Source organism: Polypterus senegalus, chromosome 11, assembly GCF_016835505.1.
Source record: "Polypterus senegalus isolate Bchr_013 chromosome 11, ASM1683550v1, whole genome shotgun sequence".
NCBI classification, from domain to species: domain Eukaryota; kingdom Metazoa; phylum Chordata; class Cladistia; order Polypteriformes; family Polypteridae; genus Polypterus; species Polypterus senegalus.
Window position 1 is genome coordinate 117,326,816 of NC_053164.1, and position 18,875 is coordinate 117,345,690.

Sequence of the window (18,875 nt, forward strand, 5' to 3'; positions counted from 1 at the left end):
AAAGGCAAGGAGGCATGTATTTTGAATGAAAAGGGAGAAGACAGCGAAGGAGCGGAAAAGTGAGAAGGAAAACTGTTTAAATAAAGAGCTGGGAAGGTGAATAGAAAGAAGCAGCCAGCGGTAAAGCAAGGAAGACTCCATAATAAGGACAGTTGGGTGCACGTAGAAGGTGTAACAATAAGGATTGTTAAGCCTTATGATAATGTTACCGCACGGAGGGTTTAGAGAGATGCACCGAGAGAAGCATAGAATAGGGAACCCCATGTGACTGTTCTGCTGTTCTACTTCGACAGTTCTGTGGCTCTGCATAGTTGTATGCACCTCTCTAAACTTGCATCACTGGTTCAGCAGACAATTTGGTAACATATAAGGAAACTTTTAATATCCCCGAAATTGCATGTGCCTGCTAACACTCTCAGATCTGTGACGTAGTCGTCTATATTTTCTCCCCCTGCCTGATTTCTTGAAAAAAATCTGTACCTCTCTACAGTTTCATTTATTTTCGGGTTGTAATGTTCATCAAATTTACATATCATCAAGCTCATGGTTAACTCATCAGGTCTTACATCACCTGTCAGCACCTGACACAATTCTCTGCCGCTCTCTCCAATAAGATAACGGAATAATCTGACCTTAGTGTTTTCCTCTGCCTCTGGCATTGCAAGTTCTGTGAATAACCTGAACTTGTCCTTCCATGTTCTCCATGACTTCGCCAGGTCTTTAGCACTGAGGCTTAATGTCAGCGGCGGTCTCAGACCCTCCATTTTCCTTTCGTGTGAGCGTCTCCGCGTCCTGAACTTTAACAACAAACTGGCGTGACATTCGACGCAGTTCCGTCACCCACACTGCCACCATGTTTCTCTTTCGAGATTATTTAAAGGCACAGACTCACACTTCCAGTTTATGTCTGTTTATTTCACAGTAGTTAAAGCCAAAACAAAGTCAGTTCACGTGAGCCACTCTGAGTACATGCATCGAAGCTTCTCAGCTGTGCTTGTGCTATCTAGTGCGATCTATCTCGCAAATATCGTATTCGTCTTAAGCATGACAAACGCCATCGGCAGCGTGTTTATGAAACTAAGTTAAAGTTAAGCTTTACACCCTGCTTTCCTATTCGTTTGCATAAGCACAGTCCTTCACCAGCAATTTTAACTCCGTTACAGCAATTTTAACTCTGCTACAAAGTGATCAAAAGTCTCGTTTATACCCTGCGTCTTCTCATTAAACTTGTGTTTAAGAACGTAATTTAAACTTAAGCTTTACACCTTGCTTTCCTATTGATATGTGTAAAAAAGGCTTGTTCAGCGTCAGAGGGTTGTTACATCACACACTGCATGCACGGGTTTACCTTTCCCAGTCCTGCAAAGTCAGTTCACGTGAGCCGCTCGGAGTACATGCATCGAAGGTTCTCAGCTGTGCTTGTGCTATGTCGTGCGATTTTGCGATGTCCACAGCTTTATTTAATGTTAGCTAAGACCCGGCACTTAAAAGTTTCTCCTGCACTTTCGCTGAGTTTGTGCCTGACCATCTCATCTTCGTTTGCATAAGCACAGTCCTTCACCCGCGAATATTTCGCGGCAGCATGTCTATTGGATAGCTGCTGACGGACGGCCTTATATGGGCAGGCACGATCGAGCTTCAGGCTATAGCCATATATATGGACGAAAGTAGGTTCCAGTTATGATCGTTACACATAAAATTTCGAAATGAAACCTGCCTAACTTTTGTAAGTAAGCTGTAAGGAGTGAGACTGCCAAATTTCAGCCTTCCACCTACACGGGAAGTTGGAGAATTGAGTGAGTGAGTGAGTGAGTGAGTGAATGAGTTAATGAATGAAGGAGTGAGTGAGTGAGTTAGTGAGTGAGTTAATGAGTGAATGAGTGAGTGAGTGAGTGAGTGAGGGCTTTGCCTTTTATTAGTATAGATTGAGATTCGGGTTTTTTCTAGTGACAGACAGTCTTATACATTATGCTGCCTTCCTATCAGACAGGTGTGAGAACTCACTGAACAGGTGGATAGACTCCTGGCTAAAGCAGTGGTAGATCTAGCTGCCATTTTTCACATTGGTGCCAATGACATTGGTAAGGGCAAGCTGTAAGTTCTGCATTTAAAATTTAAGGAGCTACTTGCCAAGTCAAAACTAGACCTGACAAAGTCATCTTTGAAGTTTTGCCCTGTATGATTTCAAATAAGACTGAGAAGATTAATTTTGGTATACAGTAGGATTAATGGGCAGCTTGCTTTAATGTTAGTAGTATCAAAAAACAATTGAGCTGAAGTTATATGAAGAGTTGCATAATTATGACATTACAGCAATAACAGAATAAAGAATAAAGCAAATGAATTGAAGTTATATGAAAATTTACATACTTATGAAATCATAGCAATAACAAAATCTTGGCTACATTTCAGGAATGGGAATAGATGGTTAGATATGTAAGAAAGACGGGTAAAACAAACAGGTATGGAAATAAGTTTTTTATGTAAATGTTTGGATTAGAAAGCATTAGGCACAGAAATCTAATACTGGGAAGATGCTAGCTCTATCCAGAATGAAACAAATTAGTTGAAATACCTCTACAATCCAGATAAAAAATGCTAATATGCATCTTTTAAAGAGTATTAAAATGCACACTTAGAAGGGGATATTATAGTAAGGAGAGGCTTTAATTACCCAAATATTAACAGGGATAACACTGCAAATAATGGATCAAAACAACATGATTTCACAGGTATTATTAGTGATTTGTTTTTAATAACTCAATAAATGAAAATCACCAACAGATTTGTTAGCTGCACAACCATGATGTGAATTTCCTATTCCACCAAATCCCAAAGGTGCTCTACTGGATTGAGATCTTGTGACTGTGGAGGCAATTTGAGTACACTGAACTCACTGTCATGTTCAAGAAACCAGTTTGAGATGATTTCAGCTTTGTGATATGCTGCGCTATACCGTTAAAAGTAGCAATCAGAATATGGGTACACTGCAGGCATAAAGGGATGGACATGGTCAACAACAATACTGAGGTAGGCTGTGGCATTTAAACAATGCTCAATTGGTACTAAGGGGCCCAAAGTGTTCCAAGAAATCACCCCCACACCATTATAACACTACTACCACCAGCCTGAACCGCTGAAACAAGGCAGGATGAAGCCATGCTTTCATGTTGTTGACGACAAATTTTGACCCTACTATCCGAACGTTGCAATAGAAATTCAAACTCATAATTCCAGACAGTGTTTTCCCAATCTTCTATTGTCCAATCTTCTTGAGACTGTGTGAACTGTAGCCTTAGCTGCCTATTGTCAACTGACAGGAGTGGTACCAAGTGTTGTCTCCTGGTGCTATGGCAGAGAAGCTTTTTGCATAACTCGGTTGTAACGAGTGGTTATTTGAGTTACTGTTGCCTTTCTATCACCTCAAACCAGCCTCGCCATTCTCCTCTGACATCAACATGGCATTTTTGCCTAGAGAACTGCTGCTCTTATTTTGTTATACCCTATCTTTATTTGAAAATGGCATCAGATCTTGTGCACAAGTGACTGGGACTGGAAAAACTGTGGATGTGGATGTTGGTGGTGTGCGTGAAAGAGAATGTCAATTTGTTTTTATTCAGTTTTATTCTTGAGTGCTCTTGCTCACGCTGAATTCGTATGCACCTTCTGATCGATGATGTCATAGCCACGCTGACATAAGAGAGAGACTTATATATATATAATATTTGGAATAATTCATTTTATGACCTGTATTGTACATTTCGGAAAATGTTGTTGCACTAATGCAACATTATATTCATTTTCATACCTTCATGCGGTTGTAGTTAGTGACCGCGTTTGGTTTTTGTTCTGATCTTGGCCAGTGTCCACATGTTACTGCATGTTGGTATTTCTTTTGAAATCCAGGAGATGCAGAGGACAGAATAGTATACAGAGTTCAGTTCCACGCTATATACAATCATCAGATTCAAATGTTACCAGTTCCCACACACACCCAAGGACTGTCTTTATGACATGTGTATAAGGTGTGAAGTCCAAATATCAAACACTTTCACAAAAAGTACAAGTATAACAAAACAAGTGCACTTGTATTCAAGAATATAACCAAAGAAAAAAGAAAGTAGGTTATGGTAGGCGCTTGATGCGACAACTTGCGTGGTGCAATGCTAAGACCTGCTAACTCCCAATCAAGAGCTTCTAGGTTCGATGCTGGCAGCTTCTCAAGTTAACTGTTTTGAGTAGAGAGCAGCTATAATTGTTAATATTATACAATAAAAACATACATTTGATTTATGTCTTTAACAACCTCTGTAAATTTATAGTGCTTGTCAAAGTTAGGGTTTATTATTCAGTTTTATTCTCAGTCGCGTTCACGCTCGCCCTGATCTGACACCAATGTATTTAAATAAAGACATGCTATAACAGAGATAAACTCAGATTGGAGAAAACAGAAGCCCTCCCTGCAAGAAACGTCCACTCACATATAAGAACAGGCACCAGGCATAAAGGCGAAAGTCCGGCGTCATCCTGCCAATCACCTGTCATTCAAAGAAAAAGCACGGCTTACGGAGCTCGCCTATGCTACACCGTCCAGATCTAAACACTAGCATGATGTATATGCCCAAAAAGTCTAACTGCATTCTTGTACCACTGCTCGCATACTAAAGTGTGATCATGCCCTTGACAATCAAACAGAGGAAGCTCTGCAGTATAACATTTGATTTGGCTTTTATATAAGTAACATATAACATAGCATGTCTATGTGAAAGCAGCAATTTTCAAATGTGAGGTGGAGGTTATGTGAACGCGGCAGAGAGAATAAAAAAAAAAACAAAGCTAACCTTTACAAGTATCATAAATTACACTGGCTATTACAGACTGGAATCAAATGTATGTTTTTATCCTAAAATAGTAAGAATACGTGCAGCTCACTTCTCAAAACTGACTCGTCTGAGATTGAACCTATGAAGTTTAGATTACCAGTCAACAGCTGATACCAATGCGACACCGAAGCGATCAAAGCAAAAGCGTGTCAATGTCGCACCCTAACGTATGTTTTTTTTCTGCAGTTATATTTTTGAATAAAAGAGCACTTGTTCTGTTATATTTGTACCTTTTGTGAAAGTGTTTCTTTAATATTTGGACTTCAGGCTTCACACATTGTAAACTTCAAGTCTACATTTTGTCAATTATTACTAAAACATGAAAAACATTTCTTTTTTAACAATGTGTTTAAATAGATCGTTGTAGACATGGAACACACATGAAATGCATTTGTTCCAAATAACATATAGTATTTTTAAAAGTTGTCATTTTGCTTGACTTCTCACTCTATACAACTCTAAGCAACTGACATGCAGGTAAACAGACTTGAGATGAGAAAACTGTGCGGGGTGGGGGGATGTGATAGCAGGCTGCTTGCTGTTTGCTGTTTATCAACACATTTAACATTTATATGTTACTTACATCTTGCCTGAAGAAGGGGCCTGAGTTGCCTCAAAAGCTTGCATATCTGAGGTGAACTCAGATTGAAGAGAGAACAGAAGACATCCCCGCAAGAAGCATCCACTCACATACAGTATAAGAAAAATGCAGGTGCACCAGACGTAAAGGTGAATGATGGCACTGTTTGAATACAAGACTAAGTCCAGCATCATCCTGCCAATCACCTGTCCTTCAAAGAAACAGTATGGCTTACAGAGCTCACCAACGTATCGTGCAAACTCATGTTTGTGATTATGTTTTGTGACGGTCTTTACATAAGAAGCATTTATATGTTATTTACAGTGGGATGCAAAAGTTTGGGCAACCTTGTTAATAGTCATTATTTTCCTGTATAAATTGTTGGCTGTTACAATAAGAAATGTCAGTTAAATATATCATATAGGAGACACACACAGTGATATTTGAGAAGTGAAATAAAAAGTTTATTGGATTTACAGAAAGTGTGCAATAATTGTTCAAACAAAATCAGGCAAGTGCATAAATTTGGGCACCACAAAAAAGAAATGAAATCAATATTTAGTAGATCCGCCTTTTGCAGAAATTACAGCCTCTAAACGCTTCCTGTAGGTTCCATTTTGGACCATTCCTCTTTACAAAACATCTCTAGTTCATTCAGGTTTGATGGCTTCCGAGCATGGACAGCTCTCTTTAACTCACACCACAGATTTTCAATTATATTCAGGTCTGGGGACTGAGATGGCCATTCCAGAACATTGTACTTGTTCCTCTGCATGAACGCCTTAGTGGATTTTGAGCAGTGTTTCGGGTCGTTGTCTTGTTGAAAGATCCAGCCCCGGTGCAGCTTCAGCTTTGTCACTGATTCCTGGACATTGGTCTCCAGAATCTGCTGATACTGAGTGGAATCCATGCGTCCCTCAACTTTGACAAGATTCCCAGTCCCTGCACTGGCCACACAGCCCCACAGCATGATGGAACCACCACCATATTTTACTGTAGGTAGCAGGTGTTTTTCTTGGAATGCTGTGTTCTTTTTCCTCCATGCATAACGCCCCTTGTTATGCCCAAATAACTCAATTTTAGTTTCATCAGTCCACAGCACCTTATTCCAAAATGAAGCTGGCTTGTCCAAATGTGCTTGAGCATACCTCAAGCGGCTCTGTTTGTGCTGTGGGCGGAGAAAAGGCTTCCTCTGCATTACACAAGCATCTCCTTGTGTAAAGTGCACCGAATGGTTGAACGATGCACAGTGACTCCATCTGCTGCAAGATGATGTTGTAGGTCTTTGGTGCTGGTCTTTGGGTTGACTCTGACTGTTCTCACCATTCGTCGCTTCTGTCTATCCGAAATCTTTCTTGGTCTGCCACTTCGAGCCTTAACTTGAACTGAGCCTGTGGTCTTCCATTTCCTCAATATGTTCCTAACTGTGGAAGCAGACAGCTTAAATCTCTGGGACAGCTTTCTGTATCCTTCCCCTAAACCATGATGGTGAACAATCTTTGTCTTCAGGTCATTTGATAGTTGTTTTGTGACCCCCATGTTGCTACTCTTCAGAGAAAATTAAAGGAGGAGGGAAACTTACAATTGACCCCCTTAAATACTCTTTCTCATTATAGGATTCACCTGTGTATGTAGGTCAGGGGTCACTGAGCTTACCAAGCCAATTTGAGTTCCAATAATTAGTTCTAAAAGTTTTGGAATCAATAAAATGACAATGGTGCCCAAATTTATGCACCTGCCTGATTTTGTTTGAACAATTATTGCACACTTTCTGTAAATCCAATAAACTTCATTTCACTTCTCAAATATCACTGTGTGTGTCTCCTATATGATATATTTAACTGACATTTTTTATCGTAACAACCAACGATTTATACAGGAAAATAATGACTTTTAACAAGGTTGCCCAAACTTTTGCATCCCACTGTATATAAAAGCCAGACTGAAAGTTACTTATCTTGATTTATTTACTTATATTCCTACAGCATAAAGTCACAAGTATACTGCAGAGCTTCTTCTGTTTGATCATCAAGAGTATGCTCACAAATTACACGTGTAATGCTACGAAAAATACCTGCTGACACTTTAGTACGTGAGCAATAGTATGAGAATGCAGTTAGACTTTTTTGGGCACATACATCATGCTAGTGTTTAGATCTGGACGCCGTGCTGTTTCTTTGAAGGACAGGTGCGATTGGCAGGATGATGCCGGACCTTCGCCTTTACACCTGGTGCAGCTGCATTGTTCTTATATGTGAGTGGACGTTTCTTGTGGAGAGGGCTTCTGTTTTCTCCGATCTGAGTTCACCTCTGTTATAGCACATCTTTATTTGAAAACAGCAGTGTAAGATCAGGGCGAGAGTGAACGTGACTGAGAAAATAAAACTGAATTAAAAAAACGCTAACTTTGACAAGCACTATAAATTTACAGCGGTTGTTACAGACGTAAATCAAATGTATGTTTTTAATGTATAATATTAACAATAATAGCAGCTCTCTACTCAAAATGGTTAACTTGAGAAGCTGATGATTGTATATAGCACAGAACTGAACTCTATATTATTCTGTCCTCTGCATCTCCTGGAGTTCAAAAGAAATAGCAACATGCAGTAACATGTGGGCACTGGCCAAGATCGGAACAAAAAACCAAATGCGGTCACTAACTACAACCGCATGATGGTATGCAAATGAATATAATGTTGCATTAGTGCAACAACGTTTTCCGAAATGTACAGGCCATAAAATGAATTATTCCAAATGTCATATATACCTAAATCTCACTTTTTTGTCAGTGTGGCTTTGACATCATGGATCAGAAGATGCATACTAATTCAGCGTGAGCAGGAGCACTCAAGAATAAAACTGAATGAAAACAAATTGACATCCACAGTCATTCTCAGTCACACACACCACTCACATCCACGTCCACAGTTTTCCCAGTCTCAGTCTTGTTCGTGCACGCCGCAACGCCGTTTTCAAATAAAGAGGGGTATAACTAAATACGTTTGTTTGTTATACCACGTCTTTACCTGAAAACGGCGTCACATCCAGAGGGTGTGTGGGAGCTTGAACGTGAGTGAGAGAATAATACTGGAAAAAAAAAAAAAAAAACACTAACTTTAAATTTACAGAGGCAAATCAAATGTATGCTTTTATTGTATTATATTAACAATAAGAGCAGCTCACTACTGAAAATGGTAAACTTGGGAAGCAGCTGATATCGAAACCAAGACCTCTTGATTGGAAGGCAGCAGTTCTTAGCATTGCACCACGCAAGGTGTCGTATCAACTGCCTACCATAACCTGCTTTCTTTTTTCTTCGGTTAAATTCTTGAATAAAAGAGCACTTGTTTTGTTATACGTATACCTTTTGTGAAAGTGTTTATTTCATATTTGTATTTCAGGCTTCACACATTATACATTTCATGTTTACACTTTTCCAATTATTACTAAAACATGAAAAACGTTTCTGTGTTAAGTACGTTTTACATAGATTGTTGTTGACACGGAACATGCATTAAATGTATATATTCCAAATGATGATGTATTTTTTTACCCTATAAAGCTCCAACACTTCACTCAAAGATAAACACTGAGCACTGAGAAACTTCTTTGCAAAATGAACTGCAGCGGTGGGCGGTGGGATGGGATACCAGGCTGCTTGTTGTTAATCAACACATTTACAGGACAAAAGACTCTGACGGACAGGTGAGAATGGATGAAAGGTGGGCAGGATTTTTGAGCTTTCTTGTTGGCTCTGGTAATTCTAGTGTTAAATCTGTGCTAAAACCACACTATACTATTATACTTTGCTTTTTTAGTCTATCAGTGGTTTAGACACATACAATACATAAAGTTTTATATAACTCTAAACATACTTTTGCTTCTTGTTCATTGAATGTGTTCGTACTGAACATCTGGGCTACAGCTTCAAAGGCTGCTGTCAAAGGCATCATAAACTGCTCAAACTGATCTTCATCTTCTCCTGTAACAAAAAATAAATAAAAAGGTAAAGTACTTTAAGAAAAATTTTCTAGTTTTACTCTAGATTTTGGTTAAAGGTTTACATGCATGTCTCTTTTCAACTGCTTGACGGAACAACTTGTGTTTTCTTCGCACATAGATTCTCACGGTGACCATTTTAAAATTGTGTTGGCTTTGTATGTTCACACTTTTGTTGAATCTCTGGCAGACAAGATACTACAAAAACATTTACATACAATTTTTTCAACTGGAGCACAGATTGGGTAAATTACTTCATAAGGCTCAACTAGTAAGTGAGAAGCGTGATTAAATCAGTAACCTTGTGATGGTTTTAAGTTGAAACCACCACTTGCCAGTAACTTCTTGGATTGAATTTACACTTGGCTTTACACAACAGTTAAGGGATGGGGCATTCTGTAAGATAAACAAATAATATTACAGCTGTTTATTTTCTCCAAACACTTCAAATAGCTAGCCCTAAAAACAAACTTCCAAGAAATTATGAAGCTGAGTGTAGACCTAATAAGTCATAGTTCTAGACAGTTATATTCAACCACATCTATCTATCACAAGGCTTTTGTGAAGCATTGCTTATTTCACAATTTATATTATTTCATACAAAAATACATATGGTAAAATTATGAAAAAAATTCCATTACATTTTGTGTAAACGGCGCATTAAATTTTTTGGATACTTAACTTTAGCTTCCATAACACATCCTTAGAACCAGAAGCTTATTGAAAAACTGCTGGGACAGCCCTCAGATGTGAAATGGGCAAATAATACATGTCAATAATATGGAATGCTTGTATGTAAAAGTATGGGAAATAATTAAGGTTTCACTGAAGCATTTAAAGAAAAAGATGAAAAACAACATGAATGTCAATTTAAAGAAAAAAAATGTTACCTAAATCTACCATAAGAAGGCGTCCAAGTGCTGTGTAAAACGTTGTCCGACATCTCATGTCGCTAAGATTTGACTGGTTATTAATACCCAGAAATGAAAAATGCTCACTCTGCCAAGAAACAGGGAAAGATATGTTATGTTTTGAAAGTCACTTTCTTTTTACCATTTAATGAAGATTTCAAAATAAGATATTCCTTTTAATTGAATGGATGTAACATAACTTGCCTTTTTAGCAAAGATAACTAAATGTAAAAACATCAATTAACTCTGGATTCCAGTTTTTCTCAGGAACACTACACCAAGCATTCACACTTAATTATACAATGCCAATACAGATTTGCCTAACACAGACATCCTTGAGATGGGGTGGAATGGAACTTGTGTATCACATATTTTAAATAGATAGATGCACCTAGTTTATTTCATTAATGAAAAAAAATTATAAAAAATACATCTGAAACATTAAAATGTCAATATGTTGCGAAAACCAAAATTAAATAGTTACTTACAGTGTGGTTATTGAGCATGAACTGGACTGCACTGAGTTTCACCAGCTTTCTAACACTGCTATATGTGCAGAAAGTTAAGGTAACAGTTTAAAATTAGTATTAAAAAAATTAGAAAAACGGAACAGCCAGGACAAATAAAATGATTCAATTAATCAGAATTACATAAATGCCTTACTTAATAAATTCACAATTAAACCAGTTACCGTGAGTTTAGTTGAAAAGATTAACTCAAAATTGTTTAATTTGCCTACCATGGCACAGCATCCAGCTAAATGCAAAAAAAAAAAAAAAGATGTAACCCAATCTGGAAATTACATTTTTTTCTTAATATACAGTGCCTCAAAAGAGTACTCCTTTCCTAAGGAAATGTTCATATTTTACTGTCTATGATTTTGAATATGAAATAGATCAAACTAGGATGCAATTCCTCAGTGATCTACAAGCTGTATACCATTTACTAGATCAAATGGAAGATGTCAATAACTATTAATAGTTTACATTAAATGTAAAAATGAAATTGTTACATTAAAAAGTATTTAATTGTTTTGTAATTTCAAACCAATAGTTGCCCCGACACAGTATATATAAAACAAAATGTTATTTGTGAATGAATGCTAGTTGTGGAGGAATTTACTAGACAATTAAAAACTACATTGTAAAGATAAAAAACAAAACAAAAATTTATTTTGTAAAGCATTAAAATTCAAGGCTATAAGATTTCTAAATATGTAAAAAAAAAAATAAAAAATAGCATTTCATACAAAACTCCATGAAGATTGAACTGAACAGAAAAGGGTGACTAGTTTTAAAAAAACAAATAAATAAATAAAATAAAATACATTCCATCCCTTTCAAAAATAATTAAGCTCTTTAGTAGTTAACTGATATTGTTATCACGATCTAGTATACAGTAAGTATCATATATTTTAATACTGTATGGAGAAATCATGCAAAGAGAAAATGTTTAATTCAGATATTTTTAAATATTTTAAAAGTACCATTAAAATTATCTGAAGCACGATAAATTAAAAAGCAAATGGTTTTATACAGAATTAGAATACACTATGGGCAAAAACTAGTTGCCTTTACTCTTTTCAACAAATTTACTATTTAGAGCATCAAGATAAAAAAAAATATTATTATTAAAGGATATCCAATGGAGAGATCATTAAGAAGCTGTAATGTCTTTGATGTGATTGGTTCACACCTTCCCCAGTACTTTAAATTGGTAATTCTTAAAGAGCATAAAAAAGACAAAAAACTTTTTAGTCATTCATTTATGTCAAAACATTAATCAAGTTTCTAACAAAAATACATATTTAAATCAGTGACAAGTTTGGCTGCTTTAATGTGTTCCTTACTCATTGCATCATAGGTTTTGGTGGATCTTTACTCTGAACTGCTAAAGTAATTACATTTTATTGATGCTTTGTTAAATTAAATCTGCGGATAAATGCAAAGGCTAATAGAGAAAGCTCGGGTAACAGTTATGCTTCAGGATGCTCCTAGCCATTCAGCATGGAACATTTTGGAATATTACACAGCTGACAAAGACCTTTCACAATCAGGTAAACTGCTATCACTGAAAGGAGCACTTGTCTTTTCACTACATTATTATACTCTATAGCATTGATAGTTGCTCTACTTGCATTATAAAAATTACAATATCTGCCAACAAAAAATCCAACATCACTACACCTTAACCACCAGCCAGTACTGTGGATAGTAGGCAGTCTGGTTCCATATACATACAGTATGGTGTTCTCATTATGTCCTGAAAAATTCTTTTGGCTAACAGGAGCAGGTCTTAACAGATTTTTCTTTTCTGTCATACTGTACCTCAAGGTATGCAAACAGTTGTGATATTCTTATAAGACTCATTAGGGACTACTGATGTAGTCAGTATTTAACTAATTAAACCATTTTTTCCTACTTAAGTAAGGCAAGCACTGCTAACACATTCTGGTAAAATTTAATTGTAGTTCTGTTACTGTACGTGGCAAATGGATATCATTCAATAAAATAACACCAGGATAGCACACGAAAGGTTAAGGGTAAAAGCCAAGCAAGTATATAAAACCTTGGGGCAGATGGGACAGCTCACCCTACAGTATGAGCGCAACTCTACACATACAGTAAGTAGATGAATCAAAGACAATACTTGGGTGGATGGCTATGCATAAGTAGTCGGTGTCATCCAAATAACATATGCAGGGCACAAAAGCAAGACATAAAGTGGCACATTTGAAGTACTCATACAAAATTGCTACTAGAAGCTAGACAGCAGGTCAGTTAGTACGAGCATGGGGCCTTGGAACCTGGGAAACCTTTACAGTGGCAGAGTGAGACCAAGCAGTCCTTGTTTAAAAGGCAAATATATACTGTGATCTATAAGGAGTAGCACAGGGCCTTAAGTGAGAAGAACTAGTGCCATGTTTTCCATTTTAAGGGTATGGTCAAAAGGACATGAATAAGTCGAGTCATTAACATCCAGATCATTAAGAGGCGGCACAGAGTTCTTGACAATGCTGTCCTTTTAACTAATGCAGACTAGAAGGCGCAACAGAGACTTGACCTTTTAAAGGCCATAAGGTGCTAAGAGGTGCAATAGATGTTTTATGACCTACAAACAAATATGAACCTGAGGATAAATCCCTGGTCTAAAAAGGAACAGAAAGTTATATGAATTTTCATCACAACTAGGGAGAAAAAAATATTACATACATTTTGCCAATGAACACGCTCAGCACCATTGTTTCATCATTTAGTCCTAAAACTTCAGACAAACGTCGATACAGCTGCCGAGTAGAAATACAACAATTAAAACATCAAAGTAATAACAAATTTAAAAAAGTCTATTAAATGGATAGGGTCTGCAGCATTTGACCCTAAAGTGCTATGTCTAGGTCTAAATATTCCACAAATGTTTATAATGGCTTTTTAGCTGCAATAATATGATTAAAGCAAATATATTATTCAATTTGAAAATACAATGACATGCAAAAGTATTCAATCCCTTTGAAAGTCCTCAATTTTCAGTATGGCAAAATATTTGTACACATATTTTCCATGTATTTTAATGTGAACTCTGATGCAATAACAATATATTTCCAAAGTCAAAATAAACAATTCTCTGTAGATATTTAACTGATTTACACAAATGACAAATTAATCACAAATGTCACAAAGGTGACAGCTATTTGACCATAACTAAACATAATTAGGTACTACTTGTGGGCCCTTTATATCATACTGGATATAAAAAGCACCCTTTCTATGGGCCATAGTCTTTGTTGGACAATCACTTCAAAAATGGAGACAAAAGGAACATTTTGCTGATATGAGAAACAAAGTCATTGAAATACACAGGGCAGAAACTTGCTACAAAAAAATACCGAACAATTTGAAATGTCCCATTAAGTACTGTTGGATCAATCCTTAGAAGGTGGAAGGTTCATCACAGTACCCAGACTTCCTACAACAGGCTGTCCCTCAAAACTGAACATCAGTGCAAGATGTTGACTGGTGAGAGAGGCTACTAAAAATCCAACCATCATTCTCAGAAGTCTGCAGTGCCCTCTGGCTAAAACTGGAGTGAAGGTTTATTGGGTCCACACTTTCAATAACTCTTCATAAAACAGGCCTCTACAGAAGGGTAGCAAGAAAGAAACCATTTCTTACGATGGCCCACATAAAAGCACATATAACATTTGCTGCAAAGCGAGAAAAAGACAGAGTTAAGATGTGAGAGGAGTTTTTATGGTCAAATGAGACAAGAATACTTTACAATAACTTTTTGGCTAGACTTCAAAGATGTATGGGTGATGTAAAACTAAAACTGCCTAAGCCTCCCTCAAGAAATAACATCCTAAAGTGAAATATAGTGGTAGCAGCATTGTCCTATGGGGATGCTTTTCATGGGCTGAAACTGGGAAGAGTTGAAGGGACATCGAATGGACACAAATATTGCCTGATACTGAAGAACTTGTTCCACTTTGCTATGTACCTACAACTTGGCAGAAGATTAATCTTCCAACATGACAAAGACCCTAAGCATAAGGCCAGAGCGACACTAGAACAGCCCAAAAACAGAAAGATGAATGTTTTGGAATGGCCAAGCCAAAGCCATAATTTAAACCCTATTGAGAATCTGTGGCACTATTTGAAAACTACTGTCTACAGGCACCATCCCACCAACCTAGAGGATCTGTATAAATTCTGGCAGGAATAATGGGGAAGAATAACTGCAGAAAAATGTACAAAACTGGTACATACTTAACCCCAAAAGAATTAAGGTAGCAAAAGGGGTCTCAACAAAATAACAAGGTGTAGGGCTTGAATGCCTAAGCAAACACTAACTTTTAAGTTTTTATTCTTCAGTTAAATATCTTCAGAAAATGGTTTATTTTGACTTTGGAAATATATTGTTATAGCATAAGAGTTCACATTAAAAATACTGAATGGATAATGTTGTGTGCAAATCTTTTGTTATGCAGAAAATTATGAGGACTTTCAAGGAGACTGAATACTTTGCATGCCACTGCATGTTTCAGACAAACAATATTACTAATAAAGCCAGTGTTAAAACATTATTTTATTTGTTTCCAGGAGATGATGGAATACTAATTCATTCAGCAATTTTCTCATACTGCTCAATACAGTCACAGGTTTGCCAGAGGTAACAGCACTGAGAAAAAGTATTTCATACTCAATTTTAGGCACTTAATAGGCTTAAGACCTCAAAAGACAAAATAGGAATAAAATAGGTTTCTGAAGAAGAGACTAAAACATGCAACATATCTGTAGTGTACTTCATATGGGGGAAAGTGAAGAATTACCTTTGAGGACTTTTGAACCTGGTCACCAATATATATTTTACGAAACTGCTCAAAAAAGCTCAGCATGGCCAGTTCTAGTTTTTCATTCCCAGCCTGAGCGAGGCGAGAGTCTGTCAGATTCATCAACTGAAGAACCCTGAATAGCAAAAGAACTTCAGTATTAATATTTAAATAAATAAAGAAATAAATAAAAATAATAAAAAAATAATAATAATCACCACCCTGGACTTTTTTCTGACATAATTAAAATCCTTACCTACAGACTAGCTCTCCATCCATGGCATCTTGTTCATCCGTGCTTGCAAATGACACTCTCCCACCAATTACAGCACCAATTATGTATACAAGCCATGTTAATCTCCCTGTTTAAATTTCAAGACATTAAACAAAGATTATTCAATTTAGAGTGCCTATTACATTCGCAATACTTATATAAATATGACAACACGCTAACAATAACAAGATAAATAAAGGCAAATATTTTTAAATGTACCTTTGATAATAACAAATATTTTACAGAGTAATTTTAAAAGTATATAGTTATCATAATCCAGATCTCAGAAAACAAAAATGATAGTTTTTCAGAAGATTACCTGAAGTAACTACCATGCTCACCAAGACTACTTTAATCTGCATGCAGGTTTTTACAAAATAAAAATAGGGGCTACACTTTATATTATTCTTTGTGATGTAAACACTCTTATAATTGACTCATACATCTTCACAAATTACAGTATAGTTTACAGTTATAATACTGTTATAGCAGTATACCAGCTATAACATAAGTGTAATATATTGTATATATACATTGCAAAAAGTGAGGCAATATAATTAGATACAATATATGACCAAAAGACAAATGACCACCACACTTGTATGAGATTATTGGACATGCCATTCCAAACCCCTGGGCATTAAATGGAATTCCATCCCCACAACACCCTTTGTGGCTATAACAGCTTCTATACTTCTGAGAAGGCTTTCCACAAGAATGTGTCTGTTGGAAATTGTACCCATTTAGCCAAATGAGTATTTGTGAGGTCAGGCACTGATATTGAATGAGAAGATCAAACTCGGAAGTGGCATTCCAGTTCATCTCACAGGTGTTCAACAGGGCTTAGTGGAGGCCACTCAAGTTCCTCCACACAAAACTCGACAAACCATGATTTTATGGACCTGTCTTTATGTACAGTATCACAGTCATGCTGGAACAGAAAAGGGTCTTCCTCAAACTGTTACCACTAAGTTGGAAGCACACAATTGCTTAAAATGTCTTTACATGCTGAAGCATTTGCAGTATCCTTCACTGGAATCAAGGGACCTAGCAAAAACCCTGAAAAACATCTGCAGACCATTATCCCTCTTCTACCAAACTTTACAGAAGGCACTAAGCAATCCAGAAGGCAGCAGTCTCTTGACATCCGTCAATCTCAGATTTATCCAATGGACTGCCACATAATGAAGCGTAATTAACCATTCCAGAGAACATGTTTTCACTACTTCACAGTGTACTAGTGGGGTACATTTCAACACTACAGCCAATCCCTGACATTGCACACAGTGATCTTGGGCTTGTGTACAGCCAGTCTGCCATGGAAACCCATTCCATGAAGCTTGTAACACAAAGTTCTTGTTGCTTCCACAGGCAACTTGGAAGTCTGTTGTGAGTTAAAAAAAAAAAGTGAAGGTGATTTTTATGTGCTATGAGTTGTGGAAAGCGTACCCACAGACACAGACAGACCAACACCAGGATGTCCAAAACACACTTCTTTATTTTCTTTTTCACTGCACCACAATGCCTTCAATGACCAACCCTCTCCTTTCTTTTCTTCCTCTCTTTCTCTTTCTTGACCTCCTTTCTCCTCCTCACAAGCTTTGTCTCCTTCCTCCCAACTCTGGCTCGTCTACTGGAAGGAGGCGGCCCCTTTTATTATGACCCAGATGAGCCCCAGGTACTCTCCCTGAAGTCAAGCAAAATGACTCCTTTTATTGGCTAACTAAAAGATTACAATATGCAAGATTTCGAGGCAACTCAGGCCCATTCTTCAGGGTTCAGAAATTTTAGGTTCAGACAGAAGGCAGCATGTCTGCTGAAGGGCTGCAGAGCATTACATGGATGAATGCCTGCAGGTAACACTGAATCATAGCTGAATTTTTACAAAGAGAGTTGGTGACTTGATCAAAATTAATGGTCCGTCACTGCTAGAACGATGGATAAATTCTTATCCATCCTGGAAATCCATCATGGAGGCATCTGATCAGTTCCAGATTCATTCTGCAACATGGAAATTACCATAAACACATGTCTAAAATCTTAAAAAAAATATCGGAAGCAAAAAGAGGAACAGGGAATCCTGCAGCAAATATTACTGTTCCCATATTGCCCTGATCTCATCATCATCAATCCCTGTCTATAACAACTTTCAGAGACAAAAGCAAGAAAAACACCAAAGTCTGAAGCAGTGAATACACAAACTATAAAGAATTATTTTCTCTTACACCCAGACAGAATGAGAATGATGCTCTTGGAAAGGGTCTTGTGGCCATCAAAGAATGTTAATTTACAAATTAAACCTGATTTAAATACTGGAAGGAGAAGAGTCTTCTTCCAGAGAACCAGTAGAACTGTCTGGTAGTCACTCATAGCATACATACACCTGAACCGGATGGTTCTGTATTTTCAGCTTCCTCCAATAATGACAAATCTTTGTCAAATGAAAACGTACAAAAGACGACAGAGCCTCAGTTACAAAAGGTAGACACAAGTTTAGAATGTATATTTAAACAAGCATGACACATAGAATATGAGTATTAAAAGGAGTGAGAAGCACACAATCTAAAAACTCCACATTTCATAAAATAAAAAACGTTTCATGTACCATGTGATATCACACTGCACATTATATAGAGCAGTTAGTTGTCCCACAGTTTCAAAGGGAACATGTCTTATGTTTTACTCACTAAAATATGTTACAAGGCCATCTGGGTGATAGGAATAAAAGGGAGCATATTTTAAAACATTTCTATTGAGTTAAATCTCACTAAAAATCTAGAACAATTTCGTAAATCTTGTCCCAATTGTTGAATACTGTCCACATATCGACCCGCACATGCACTATTAATAAATGTTCCAGTTATGATGTTCCTTTTAAGAGTGGAAATGGGCATTAGTG

At 37.0% G+C, this 18,875-nt stretch overlaps 1 protein-coding gene across 2 annotated transcripts in view; it reads right to left on the reverse strand.

Moving 5' to 3' along the window:
* xpo7 (exportin 7) overlaps nucleotides 1-18,875 on the reverse strand; it is a 289,702-nt gene that overhangs the window by 31,657 nt on the left and 239,170 nt on the right. For both annotated transcript variants that reach the window (XM_039769573.1, XM_039769572.1), the window contains exons 13-19: nucleotides 15,959-16,064; nucleotides 15,703-15,838; nucleotides 13,589-13,662; nucleotides 12,018-12,098; nucleotides 10,865-10,928; nucleotides 10,356-10,464; nucleotides 9,342-9,448 (exon numbers count right to left, since the gene is read on the reverse strand). In XM_039769573.1, coding sequence (XP_039625507.1) covers nucleotides 9,342-9,448; nucleotides 10,356-10,464; nucleotides 10,865-10,928; nucleotides 12,018-12,098; nucleotides 13,589-13,662; nucleotides 15,703-15,838; nucleotides 15,959-16,064 — 677 coding nt within the window. The remainder of the gene's footprint in view (nucleotides 1-9,341; nucleotides 9,449-10,355; nucleotides 10,465-10,864; nucleotides 10,929-12,017; nucleotides 12,099-13,588; nucleotides 13,663-15,702; nucleotides 15,839-15,958; nucleotides 16,065-18,875) is intronic.